Consider the following 14,318-nt stretch of genomic DNA (forward strand, 5'->3'; position numbering starts at 1 on the left):
GTACACTAAACACATCCTGCTTGTGCAAATCATTCTGGGATGAATATATACTCATTTTTTAAGAAAGACTTCTGACTGCTCTCAGTAAAGTAACTATGTGAAACATACTGTGCTCACAATAGGTCTCTGCCAAGGGAAAACAGGCTATTGGTGTCTTCTTGTGTACCATCAGCTTAGATATGGCTCAGGAAATACTGCTGGAAATGTGAAATCTTGATAGAACACTGTCCTGATTTTACTATCAAGAAAGCATGAATCATTCTCTCTGTGTGCCTGGCATGATGCGTCTTCATTGCCTTTAGTGAAGGCTAATCCCCTGCATTAAAATCATGAACTTCTGCATTCCACTTCTTCAAGGGATAATTCCATTGAATAACGGCACTACAACCATGAATCATCATTCCCCAGTGCCAGTGCATGGTTCCCACTCTGGATCTTTCAGCTGTAACTTCCGTCCTCCTAGCTCCTAGCAGCTTGATATAATAGCTGTCCTAAGATCTCTTATGGAGCAAACATGGCTTGAAACTAACAATTACATTTCTGATTAAAATGATGGTGCAGGATACAGAACTTCTGCTGAGTGGGAAGTGCTATAACTCAGTTCCTCTTTCAGGTTCTTAAATATTTGGAGTCTTTGGAGTTTCCCTGAGAATACTTTGGATACTTTGAAGTCTTCCTCAGGCTTAGCTTCACTGTCTTTATCTTCTGTGAGATTTTCTGGATCTAAGGTTGCAACAGAAGCATCTCACGATTTTCAAAGCAAAATGCTCCTTGGTGTCTGTGCAGCTTCATTGCGGTTCCCACTTCGTAATTCTTGAGCATAACATGGTGTTCAGAAACAGCCTCAGAAACATCACTATCTCATTGATGGGTACAAAACATAATGGCTTCAAAGTTTTGTGTTCCTTCCAGTGTGGACAGCATAAGCTAATAAAAAACCCCAACAGATTAAAAAAAACCCTAACACAAACCAAAAAACACCCAACTGGTTTTAAGGTTAAGTTTGATTATTTTATGCACTCCATAAAAGCACAAGAGTCCTTATGACAAAAAAGGGCTTGTATTTGTGGAGATGTTTTCATCTGAGCAATTAGATGCTGTTCATCCACAGGCGCATTTCAAACCACAATTAACCATTTCCAAGCCTTCCTATTACTTGTGAGAAAGTGAGGTCAGATACTTAAAAGAGGAAGTGGTTTTGGTTTTGTTTTTTGTTATCCCCAAGATTGTAATAACTTAGATGTTCCTCTCCCCTGCTTCCTGCAGGTGGGTGAGAAGGGGAAGAAAAACAGAACAGCAGCAATGTTTTGTAAATAGCAGAATCAGTCCTTAGTCTTTCTCACCAGTGCTATCAGATAAACACTGTTGTGCAGAAATCAGAGAAAGGAACTTAAAGAGAGAGCTCCCCAAGTCTTTGCTTTCTTTGGGAATGTAAAACTGCAATCTTCATTCTGTATGCAAAGCCCTCTGTGCCAAACGAGGAGAAGAAAGACTAATCTGTTTTAAAGTTTTTTTATTTGGCCTTTCTTTTAGGATCCCAGGGTGTCAGCACAGACAATTAACTTGCAAGAAGAGCTCACCTCATGTTTAATGTTTATATAAACTGATTCTGATAAGTGCACACTGTACTGTGGTATCTCAACACCGAGGCAGGAATCTTAGCTCTCGGTGGTATTATATCAAGGTATTTTTTGAACTCTTTCAACTTCCACTTAGTAAATTCTTCATGCGAACTGATTAACATCCCAATCCCTAGTAAAATTAGAATCATTAAACTTTTAATGTCACTAAATATTTGTCATCTAACACATTTTGCAGCATGTACTTTTCCCTATGCATTTCCTCTTTCTTACTTGTTGTCCTTTGGGTCCTTGTGATCCAGGCAAACCAGTATCACCCTTTGGTCCCTGAGGGCCCTAAACAAAAACCAAATACATAAATCCATAGTGATATCTGCTAAGAATATGAAACTAGGCAATTAGACTAAATGTAATTGCAAATAACTGGAAAACCTGAATTTTAGTCAGTCTGGTTGCAATCGAAGAACTCTTATAAGACGAAATTGCTGTCTGAATCAAAGTATTCCCTAAAGCAAATATAATTTAGGGAGAATCTGTTAAAAAGAACAACCAACCTCCCCCTGATGTTTATCACAGTGTAGATGATACATTTACAAAGAGAAATATGTAAACATTAATAAGAGTGGAAATTAAGCCTGAAATTCTCTATTTCCTCCTTACTTTATTCTCCCTCCCTCCACAATTATTCAGCCAGAATGATGTTCAACAGGATTTATGAAGCTATATTTTTATTAAAAAAATCTTAATCTGAAATAGAGATAATACATTTGAAAAATATGTAATTTCTGTGGTGAAACCATTCCATTCAGATCACAGTTTTGTTTTACAATCTTCCAGTATCAGTGCACTCAGGAGCAATTTTTTACACACCAATAACTAAATTCAAGACCACACAATTTGTGCATTGGTGAAGAGATAAAGAAAAGACCTGAGTTAAGAACAAGAATGGTATTTTCAGATCTGTAGAAATTCTGTAAATGAGAGAGTAAGAATTCATTACATCACTTTCTAAATATTATCAGCTCTTTTTCAAATGAAAAGTATTTTCAAGGAGTTGCCCCTGTCATCTTCCTTTGCAATGTATAATACTCAGGACCTAGTAAACAACCTTCTGTAGAATTATGGGAAATTTGCCAGCATTTTATCAACATTGTTTGTCAGCTTTCCCAGTTTTCTCCTTAGTTATTCTCAGGCAATAGACAAAGGATCCTGAGACCATATGGATGCATCTGAACTGTGAAACAACCGTAACAAGGGAAAATAATTCTATCACATTATATAGAATATAAATATAATAGTATAAACAATATTATCTATCTGAAGTCACAAGCCAGGTAGTGTTTATATGGTGTGTCAGTCTGAGCAAGTAGGTAGCACAGTATAAGGCACCTTTTGATACTACGGCTGTGCAATGCTTAAGTAGTAGCATTGGTATGTTATTATAAAAAAATAACAAATGTTTCCTAAATGATGAAATAAAAAGGGTACACCTCATAGGGCTTTACTGTACTCTGTAGTGGGGACAAAAAGAGCCTAAAGAAAACTGTAACTACATATACATATGAAGATATCTTTTAGAAGTCCATTTGTTCCATTTATCCCTCCTAAGTGGCACTGGTCTTTTTCTTAGGTAGCAATTTCTCATTAGAGTCAATTATGTTTACTACAGAACTGATTTGGAAATAAGCAGAAAGACATGATGTACATATCCTAGTATAGTTCATTTACAGCAGAGTTAATTTCTACCATGGCTTTTGATTCCATGAACACCTACAGTCTCCAATATGAAAACGTTACACTTTGTGTAAATTCTGTACAATATAATTATTTTAAAATATTAAGTGATATTGAAAAATACTTTCTCAAATCCAAGGAACATAATACTTACAGGAAATCCTGGTAGACCAGGCTTGCCATCTGGCCCCTGCAAAATGCAAAACCCCTTACAAAAGCGTATTAGACTTACAAAACAGAGTATGCATTTTCCATGTGTTGTATCATTTGTGAGTATTGACTGATCTGAAACTGGTTTAAGAACTTCATTCAGCCAGTGGTAAAGTTGTGAGTACTCCACAATGAGCTATGCTTCTAACTTTTGTGGGACATGATCATTTACTTCCCAAAATTGAACAGGCAGAGATCTAGGAAGGGCTGAAGTCAAGTGGCATATGAAAGGCATACAACCATAATTCAGCCTCCTCTGAATCTTTTCCAGATTCTAGCACAGAGACGACAGTAGCCCTCCCACCTTTGTCAATTTGCTCCTGGTTGTCTGTAGACATAAAAAAAGAGTGTGCAATAGGCTATGAATAGAAACATGGATTATGGATTTGGATTTGTACTGGGCATATTTAAGATTGGCCCACTGTGATATCCGCAAAGAGACCCTTTAGTTTTAGTTCATATCACCTGGATGTGTATTACCCAAGCAAATGTAAGAGTGCACTTCTTTCCTGACTAGGGTGAAGTCAGAGGTTAAGGTTCAAAGATCTTTCCAATTGCAACGGCAGTTTGAGCTACAGGACCTGGTTCTTTCTCTTGCGACTGTAATAACCGTTACAAATCAATACATTTATGCTCATGAGCCCACTTGTCTATGTTGTTTTGAGAACCTATCAACTAGGTTTTGCTATCAACTAGGAATTGCTACTACCTGCAGTGACAGAGCTCACACAAGAGGGCCCATTCTATCTGGCGCTCTACTATGTTCAGGGAGTAGGAGACTCAAGTCTTTAGGAAACACATCAAGATACTCTTCCTTGAAAGGTGTTTTACCATAAGCACAGCTAGATGTAGCCACAATAATATGATTTATTTCTACCATGTGACAAGTATAAAAAAGGCATACTAGGCTAACAGATAAAGGTTAAAAGCTGTTATTGAAGCTAATGCCCTTCTTTCCAGTTCACTGATATATTCAGTAAATATTTGGTTTAGGACAGCTGTATTAATAAAGTACATGATTTTTTTTTTTCAAACTACAGCTATGTCAAGTGAAATCCTGCTATCATGTACACAAGTTCTGGTCTTGTTTCATGAGGGATTGAATGTGGTGGAGAGAATTCTGCTCAGAAACAAGAAAACAGATAAAATATAATACGCAAACAACAGTCCAAAATGAAACTAGTGAAGTAAGATGCTTCATTTTGGGGGATTAAAATTTTTCAAAGTGTAGACTTTCAGGCAAGTTTGAATGGACTCCACAGCCTGGAAAAAGTAGATTTCTCTTTGGGTCCAGTCCTAGGAATTTGAAATCCTTACAAAGAAGCATTAAGAATTTCAAATATTTGAATTATTTTGCAACTATACTCCCAACTGCAAAACAAAACCTGAGATTTCACACCTGTTGTTCTTTCATGAAATTTCCACCTTTTCATCCACAGCTTTTCATCTCACAGTAGTTGCTGTGAGACTAAACTCATTCACAGGAGCCAAGTATTCCCAGCTGCAGTCTCAAGCAGAACTGAGCAAAATATATCTCAACATTTTTTGACTTAAAAAAAAAGAATAAAAAAAAAAAAAGGAACAAATGCTATGTAAGTCTTGGTCCCTAATTTTATATCAGTCCCACATTCCTGTCATTCTGAGCATATAGCTCAGATTCAGATACTTTGATGCGAATGTTTATAAGTAATTCATTCACACAGAATTCAGTTCTGCCCTGAAATAATTCCACAAAGCTTGGTGCTGAAGTTAGCAGGAACACAATTCTAAAGCATGTGAAACTCACCTCTAGCTGATACTTAAAAGGAGGCAGAGAAGATAGAGCAAATCTGAAGATTTAATAAAGCAGCATATACTCACTGGAGGCCCAAGAAGTCCTTTAATTCCAGTAAAGTTTAAAATTCCATCTGTATCATTGAGTAGTAGCTAAAAAAGTGGTTAAGGAACAGGTTATTTCACATTGATTGGCTAAGGCACACATACATACATGTTTAAAAATGTATAGGCAGTTAAAGCATCCCTTAATAAATGTGGGAAGAAAACCACAAATAAGGCCACAGAAAAGGCTTTCTACTTCTAATTTTTGTTACATCTGGAGTAACAAAACCTAGAATTCATTTTACACTTCTTATGTAAGGATCTCAGAATGCTTTCAAAACTTTAACTAACTGAAAACTCAATTAGAAAATGATGACATTAAATGTTGGAGCCTGAATTCATTTCTCCTCAGCGAGATAAAGACCAAATGGATGTTTTATACTCCAATACGTCACTGGCATTCAAAGACAGGGAATTGGTCTGACCACATTCATCCTGTTGTATAGTTGAAGTTATAATTATATTCTGGACATGTCTGCATCACACCATGCAATGCCATGCTGTGATTGCTCAGTCACATTGCAGAGGTGAAAGCTATCTAGCTGGTCTTAGACATTACCGGATGAGAAAAAAGACCAGTACTTTATACTGACTAATGGGTGGTGGTAAATTCCCTGTTGAGGGTGGTTGCAGCGATGGAAGCAGAGCAGGCGGCAGAGCAGAGGTAAGATCATCTGGGCTGCCACACTGTGACTAGAAATCACTGTCTGGGTGGAGAACCTGATTGTGAAGGTATGTCAGGTAAATGCTCATGTGCTCATGACACGTCAAGCCACCGAAGAAGAGATGTGACATATAGATGGGCTTGTGACTGAGGGGTGGACTTGACCATGGACATTATTGCACAGGTTATTTATGAATGTGAAATATCTGTTGCAATTAAACAAGCCAAGCAGTTAAAATCTCTGTGGTGTGAAGGATGATGGCTGAAATATGAAGATGGGGAGGCCTGGCAGATTGACTATATCACACTCCCACTGACCTACCAAGGCAAAAACCATGTGCTTACAATGGCAGAAATGTATCCTATGCCACATGCCACTGCCTGGGACACTATCCTGGGCCTTGAAAGAAAAGCCTTATGGTGACATAGTTACCCCAGAAACAATTGAGTCAGACAGTGCGACTCATTTCTGAAACAGCATCAAAGACACCTGGGCCAAAAAGCATGGCATTGAATGGGTATATGACATCCCCTGTCACGCACTGGGAAAATCAAGAAGTACAATGGACTATTAAAAACTACACTGAGAGCAATGAGTGGTGGGACCTTGAAGCACTGGGATACACATTTAGCAAAAGCCACATGGTTAGTCACCTTGAGAACATCTGCCAATCAGGCTGGCTCTGCCCAATCAAAACCTTTACATACAGTAGAAGGGTATAAAGTTCCTGTAGTGGACATAAAAATATGCTAAGAAAAAGAGTCTGGGTTGTTCCTGCCTCAGGCAAAAGCAAACCCATTTGTGGGATTGCTTTTGCTCAAGGACCTAAGTGCACTTGGTGGGCAATGTGAAAAATGGGGAATTCTGATGTTACCTCAAGGAGATTTGATTTTGGGTGAGAATAGCCAGTAAGTTAAATTTTATGATGTAATTGCTATATAACAATTATTATCATTTCTGTGGTGGCTAAATGTCCATCACTGCACTGGGTGCCTTGCAGTGCCTCTCTCAGCTCTCTGGACTTGGGGACCTAAACCTGACTCCCTTTTGATTGACATATGAAGGGAATTACAGTAAAAATCACCCAGATCAATGAAGAATGAACTTTGATGGAACCGGACAAGTAGAGTTGTGGTGGAATCAGAACTGGCTTTAGCATGCAACAATCCAACACCACACACCATCTTTTGTCCCTGAAAAACTAATGACAGATGGAGCCCAAAGTCATGGACTAAATTAACCCCAGTGATATTTTACAGGGAAGTCCAATACATCCATAAGGGAATGCATACATAAGAGAATGATTATCTGTGTGTATGTATCAAAAGACAGGAAAACTGATGATTTTTGGAAAGTGTGGGATCCAGGCAATGAAGTAAATTGCATAGAATAAGGGGTATATACTGTCATGGTTTCAGCTGGGACAGAGTTAGTTTTCTTCCTAGTCCTGGTGCAGTGCTGTGTTTTGTCTTTGGTCTGAGAACAATGCTGATAACACACTAATGTTTTAGTTGTTGCTCAGAAGCACTTATCCTGATCAAGGACTTTTCAGTCTCATGCTCTGCCAGTGCGAAGGGGTACAAGAAGCTGGGAGGGAACAGAGACAGGACACCTGACCCAAACTAGCTAAAGGGATAGTCCATAATCCAGCAAGTCAGGTCCATATATAAACTGGGGAGAGATACCCAGAAGGGGGGATTGCTGCTTGGGTCAGGCTGGGTACTGTTCAGGAGGTGGTGAGCAACCAAGTTGTACATCACCTTTCCTGGGTCTGATTTCTCTCTCTTTTTGTTGTCTCCCTTTTCATCATCATCATTATTATTTATCTTTTTTAACTATTTTATTTCAGTTATTAAACTGTTCATATCTCAATCCACAGATTTTACCTTTTTTTCTGATTTTCCTTCCCATCCCACCAGATCAGGGGGCTGAGCGAGCAGCTGTGTGGTACTTAGTTGCCAACCATGGTTAAACCACAACATCAGGCTTTCATTTTGGTTTCAGATAGCTGCCTTTCTGGTTTAAAAAGGTGTTCCCACTATTATATCATATGGTCATATATTACAGTTCAGGACAGATAATATGTAAGTGCTAGCTCCACGCATATGTTGTAGGTGAAGTGATCCTCACTCAGTTTTTGCCATTTTTTTCATTTCTTTCACTTCAAGAATCCTGTTTATTGTGTGATAGTGTAGCCTTATTTTAGATTCAGAAATATGTACTGAATCTCCTTAGAGGCTTGAACTAGTCCACTTGTTCAGCAGGCAAACCATGACACCCATTTCAATACAAGGCTCTCTGTGCAGCGCTATTTGCATTACATGTAATTAAAATCTTCTGAATTTCACAAGGCTAGGGCAGGGCATGCCTTCAGGTGCCAAGGATTCACTTAGCGCATGAATAAGTGTGTTGTCACTGAGGTATTGTGAAATCTGAATGCCTCTTCTGCTTGTAACCATGTGCAGGTCAATGCTATCAGATCACCATCTTTTGCAACGTTTGTTATGATTACAGTACACAGGAAGTAAGATTGAAGCTACCTCTGCTTTGTATAGGAGGTCTAGCCATATGGCCTCCAGAGGTCACTTTGAACTATCTTACGAGTCTCTGAATACTATTTTTCTAATCTGGGATGTGAATGAGGACACAAAAGAGAACAGATGTGCTTGGTCACATCACATACCCTGTCCTGTCCTGTCCTATCCTATGTCATTTGAGCATGGCAGTATGTAGTCAGCTTTCTGTACTTTGAGGTCATGCTGACACTACGAATCATGCAGCTAAAGCCTGTTACTTTTACTGGGTGTTGCTACCTGCTCACTGTCCTCATGTTCTACAAAAAACACTGGAAAACTGTCAAATAAAAAAACAGTTTAAGTTCTGCAGGCAGCACTCCAACTCCCAGACTGCATGATCTCTCTGTTGCATTGCTCCAGGGGTAGCACAACGCCATCAGTCCCACTGTATTCCCAGCTCTAAATGGCCCAGAAAGGGAATAAGACATGGGCTGTTACTTTCATGGCAGTAATATGAGAGTCTTGCTGCTCAATTGTTTTGCTTTATCTGCAACTGGTGGCAGAAATCCAGGAACCCTGGATTTACAGTCTTTTCACTGTGGAATTACTCAGTATTCATTCTTTTTGGGCTCAATCCAAACTTTATTGAAGTCAGTGCAAAGAATCCCAAAAGCTTTGCTGAGCTTGGGATCAGGCACTTTGTCTATTTTATGACTAGAGTCCTGCTACAGATGGAAAATGTGGTTGGAATTCAGAAAACTGTATACAGTGCTGAAGAAAATAGGAAAATAGAGGATGAGAGGATGTAAGGATGTTGATTAGAGAAAAAGATTGCACCTTTCACAACCTGTTCCATGTAAAGAGTCATTTTTCTTCTTTTTTGGATGTGCAAGCTGCTTTAATAGCAACAATCCAGCAACATAACTTTTCAACACATAAAATCAGTTCAGAAAGTGGTAGCTACAAAGTAAAGACATTGTTTTTCATATTTTTTTCACTGTTAAGAAGAGGAAGAAACAATAGTTTTTAGTGTGATTTTCTAGGTTGGGTTCTAAGCAAACCTTCAGCTTTGTACCCAAATAGTGTGAATATGCCTGTATTAGAATTACAGAAAGGACACAGGAAACAAAATTTTCTGACATCTGCTTTACCCCCAGCATTAACCTTTCTCCAGACCTTTTATTCAGTTCTGGTACCTAAAGTATGGATGGATAAAGGCAACAATAAATGTCTTTAAAAAGTTTTAAATTTCAATCCAGTAAAATTTCTCTATTTCTGTACTGTTTTCAACTAAATTGATATGATAAAATCACAGTAACATTTAACATGATTTTCTTGGTTATCATGATTCTATGCATGAAAACACACTGAGCATTAAAGATTATGTTCCAAAAGAGCAAAATGGCCAATATAGAATGAGGAATATTGGTTTCAGTATTTTTAAATATCGAACAGCAGCAAACTAAAGAGACACTGTTATTTAAACATGACATTGCAGAACAGACTTCTGACCTGCAACAGGAGGCAACGGATGACTGCAAGCCATTGAGACCCACAGTGTTGGAAGGTACTGCAGGAACCTAGCCTGGAAATGGCTAGGTTTTACTGCAGACCTCAGTTTTATCTTATCAGGTCTATTCTCAGGGTTAGAAGTGTCTCATGAAGGAGTCAAATCCCCTCAGTTCACATAGAGACAAGATAAATGAGGAGGAAACCAAGGTCTGCTTTCCAGTGCAGTTCAATCAATGTGCTATTGACCAAATACTGGTGAGGCCTGGCCCTAAGCCACAGCTGTCCACATCAGATATTAATATATACTGAAACTGCACCAGCTCTTTAAATTGTTTTATTTTGATTGAGCAGCATAAAATCTGCTTAGTTGTAACCACACAGCCCTTCATAATAAAACTTCCTTCCAATTCTGATCAAGCCTTTGGACTTGCATAGCCCAAGAAGTACTGTTGTCATTGGCTACACAGTGGTTAAATGAGTGAACTAATAGTCCCTGACCCAGAGAGCGATCTCTCTAACTGCCCCATGGTTCTCTTAGGTCACTTAAATATCACAGCTGCTCTACCCACATCAAGCCAATATCCACGTTACAACAGCTGGTGCCAGTATTTGTTTTAGTTCTGTTGTTCCAATTGCAATTGATAGGTTTGCTTGCAGTAGTCCTTTCCAAGGTGATGAGAGACTGAGTCAGCAAAGTGTATCTGGATAAATTAATCTTCTATCTCAGCAAATGTATAGTAACCAAAGGTCCTGTTATACAAGCATTTGTGAGGTAGATAGAACTCAGTGTCATACATAGTGACATATACTTACACACACCCCCTAGCTTCATCAAAATACAGTATAAAAAGTCACAGTATCACGGTATCACAGTATGCTAGAGATTGGAAGGGACCTCAAAAGATCATCTAGTCCAATCCCCCTGCCGGAGCAGGAACACCTAGATAATGTTACACAGGAATGTGTCCAGGCGGGTTTTGAATGTCTCCAGGGAAGGAGACTCCACAACCTCCCTGGGCAGCCTGTTCCAGTGTTCTGTCACCCTCACCGAGAAGAAGTTTCTTCTCAAGTTTAAGTGGAACCTCTTGTGTTCCAGTTTGTACCCATTACCCCTTGTCCTATCATTGTTTGCCACTGAGTAGAGCCTGGCTCCATCCTCGTGACACTCCCCCTTTATATATTTATATACACTAATAAGGTCACCCCTCAGTCTCCTCTTCTCTAAACTATAGAGACCCAGCTCCCTCAGTCTTTCCTCATAAGGGAGATGCTCCACTCCCTTAATCATCTTAGTTGCCCTGCGCTGGACTCTCTCCAGCAGCTCCCTGTCCTTCTTGAACTGAGGGGCCCAGAACTGGACACAATATTCCAGATGCGGTCTCACCAGGGCAGAGTAGAGGGGAAGGAGGACCTCTCTCGACCTACTAACCACCCCCCTTCTAATACACCCCAGGATGCCATTGGCCTTCTTAGACACAAGGGCACAGTGTTGGCTCATGGTCATCCTGTTGTCCACTAGGACCCCCAGGTCCCTCTCCCCTACACTGCTCTCTAACAGGTCGTTTCCCAACCTATACTGGAACCTGGTGTTGTTCCTGCCCAGATGCAGGACTCTACACTTTCCCTTGTTATATTTCATCAAGTTACTCCCTGCCCAACTCTCCAGCCTATCCAGGTCTCGCTGGATGGCAGCACAGCCTTCTGGCGTGTCAGCCACTCCTCCCAGCTTAGTGTCATCAGCAAACTTGCTGATAGTACACTCAATTCCCTCATCTAAATCATTGATGAATATATTAAATAATACCGGTCCCAGTACTGACCCTTGAGGCACTCCACTAGTTACAGGCCTCCAACTAGACTCAGCCCCATAGACTACAACTCTCTGGCTTCTCTCCTTCAGCCAGTTCGCAGTCCACCTCACTACCTGATCATCCAGACCACACTTCCTCATTTTAGCTGTGAGGATGCTGTGGGAGACTGTGTCAAATGCTTTGCTGAAGTCAAGGTAGACCACATCCACCGCTCTGCCATCATCCATTCACCGTGTTATTTCCTCATAAAAGGCTAAGAGATTGGTCAAACATGATTTCCCCCTGGTGAAGCCATGTTGACTGCCCCTCATAACCCTCTTATCCTTGATATGCCTTAAGATGGCACCAAGGATAAGGTGTTCCATCACTTTCCCAGGGATGGAGGTGAGGCTGACCGGTCTATAGTTACCCGGGTCCTCCTTCTTGCCCTTTTTGAAGACTGGAGTGACATTTGCTTTCCTCCAGTCCTCAGGCACCTCTCCCGTTTCCCAAGACTTGGTAAAGATGATGGAGAGTGGTCTAGCAATGACTTCTGCCAGTTCCCTCAGCACCCGCGGGTGCATCTCATCTGGACCCATGGATTTATGGATGTCCAGATTGCTCAACTGGTCTCTAACCCATTCCTCATCGACTAAGGCAAACCGCTCCGTCGACCTGACTTCATCTAAGGTCTCAGGGGTACAGGGCTCTTCAGGACTGCCTGCAGCAGAGTAGACAGAGACAAAGAAGGCATTCAGTAACTCTGCCATCTCTGTATCTTCTGTCACCAGGGCACCCATCCCGTTCATCAGTGGGCCTACATTTCCTCTGGTGTTAGTTTTATCTGCCATGTATTTGAAAAAGCTCTTTTTGCTGTCCTTGACCCTTCTCGCCAGGTTTAATTCTAAGGAGGCCTTAGTCATCCTAGCTGCCTTCCTACATCCTCTAGCAGCAGCCTTATATTCCTCCCAAGTGGCCAGCCCCTCCTTCCATGGCCTGTAAACTCTCCTCTTCCACTTGAGCATACCCAGCAATTCCCTATTTAGCCACACAGGTCTCCTGGACCTCTTCCAGGTCGGGTAGGTCCTTCATGAGAAAACGAACATGAGCCGGCTTGAGTGTGCGCTTGCAGCCCAGAAAGCCAACCGTATCCTGGGCTGCATCAAAAGGAGCGTGACCAGCAGGTCGAAGGAGGTGATCCTGCCCCTTTACTCTGCTGTTGTGAGACCTCACCTGGAGTATTGTGTGCAGTTCTGGTGTCCTCAACATAAAAAGGACATGGGACTGTTGGAACAAGTCCAGAGAAGGGCCACGAGGATGATCAGGGCACTGGAGCACCTCCTGTATGAAGACAGGCTGAGGAAGTTGGGGCTGTTCAGCCTGGAGAAGAAGAGGCTGCGTGGAGACCTCATAGTAGCCTTCCAGTATCTGAAGGTGGCCTATAGGGATGTGGGGGAGGGACTCTTCATTAGAAACTGTAGTGATAGAACAAGGGGTAAGGGGTTAAAACTTAAACAGGGGAAGTTTAGATTGGATGTAAGGAGGAAATTTTTTTACTGTAAGGGTGGTGAGGCACTGGAATAGGTTGCCCAGGGAGGTTGTGAATGCTTCATCCCTGGCAGTGTTCAAGACCAGGTTGGACAAAGCCTTGGGTGATATGGTTTAGTGTGAGGTGTCCCTGCCCATGGCAGGGGGGTTGGAACTTGATGTTCTTAAGGTCCTTTCCAACCCTAACTATTCTATGATTCTATGGTTATATGCATTCCTGCGGGTGCATCTGGTTGTTTTAGGCACCTTCAGCTCTCAGAGGTGAGGAATTTCTTGCAGCAACTTAGTTTCTCCAGATTTTCATGTCATATGCCAGTTACAAAGATTTTTCTTGTGAGTTTGAAATGGGATTCCTTTTAATCTCTAGCCTACTAGACTAGCTAATACTATTGCTAACTCGTATTGGTTTTGTAAATGATGTACACAGAACAAAACTGACTGAAAATATACATACAGCTAAAGGATACTGGACAGTTTTTATGAGCTTCTAGCATTTTATGCTTAGGTACTTTTGGCTGTTGCTTCCACACCAGAGTCAATGCTCTGGTTTGTATAGTGGACACCTGTCAGAAAACACAACGTGTCTCTCTCCTAAATACTGCTATGTCTCAGGTACCTTGCTTTGTCAAACTTTCGCAGTTTGTATTTCTCTTTATTTTTCGTTTGATGTTCACAACTCCTGCAGAATCACCTGGAGAGAAGCTCTCACTGTGACCTTGTAATTCTTCTATGCAAGCTCTTCATGCAAGCTCTTCACCAGTGTGCCTTCCTGTCTTTTCAGAACAAATCCACTTGGTATAGAGATATATTGAGATATTCTTGTTATAAGGAGTAGACTCATGACCTGAACAAATTTTCCAGTTTGTTAGCCATTTGTGCCCTCTT

The 14,318-nt window shown here is 40.8% G+C and overlaps 1 protein-coding gene across 1 annotated transcript in view; it reads right to left on the reverse strand.

Moving 5' to 3' along the window:
• LOC133267362 (collagen alpha-1(XV) chain-like) overlaps positions 1-14,318 on the reverse strand; it is a 116,608-nt gene that overhangs the window by 28,831 nt on the left and 73,459 nt on the right. Inside the window, 3 exon segments of the mRNA XM_061449642.1 lie at positions 1,854-1,916; positions 3,469-3,504; positions 5,385-5,450. Coding sequence (XP_061305626.1) covers positions 1,854-1,916; positions 3,469-3,504; positions 5,385-5,450 — 165 coding nt within the window.

This window comes from Pezoporus flaviventris, unplaced genomic scaffold (genome assembly GCF_033815535.1).
Source record: "Pezoporus flaviventris isolate CSIRO_AGI_PZ_B2104156 unplaced genomic scaffold, CSIRO_AGI_Pfla_v1 ptg000007l, whole genome shotgun sequence".
Lineage (NCBI taxonomy): Eukaryota > Metazoa > Chordata > Aves > Psittaciformes > Psittacidae > Pezoporus > Pezoporus flaviventris.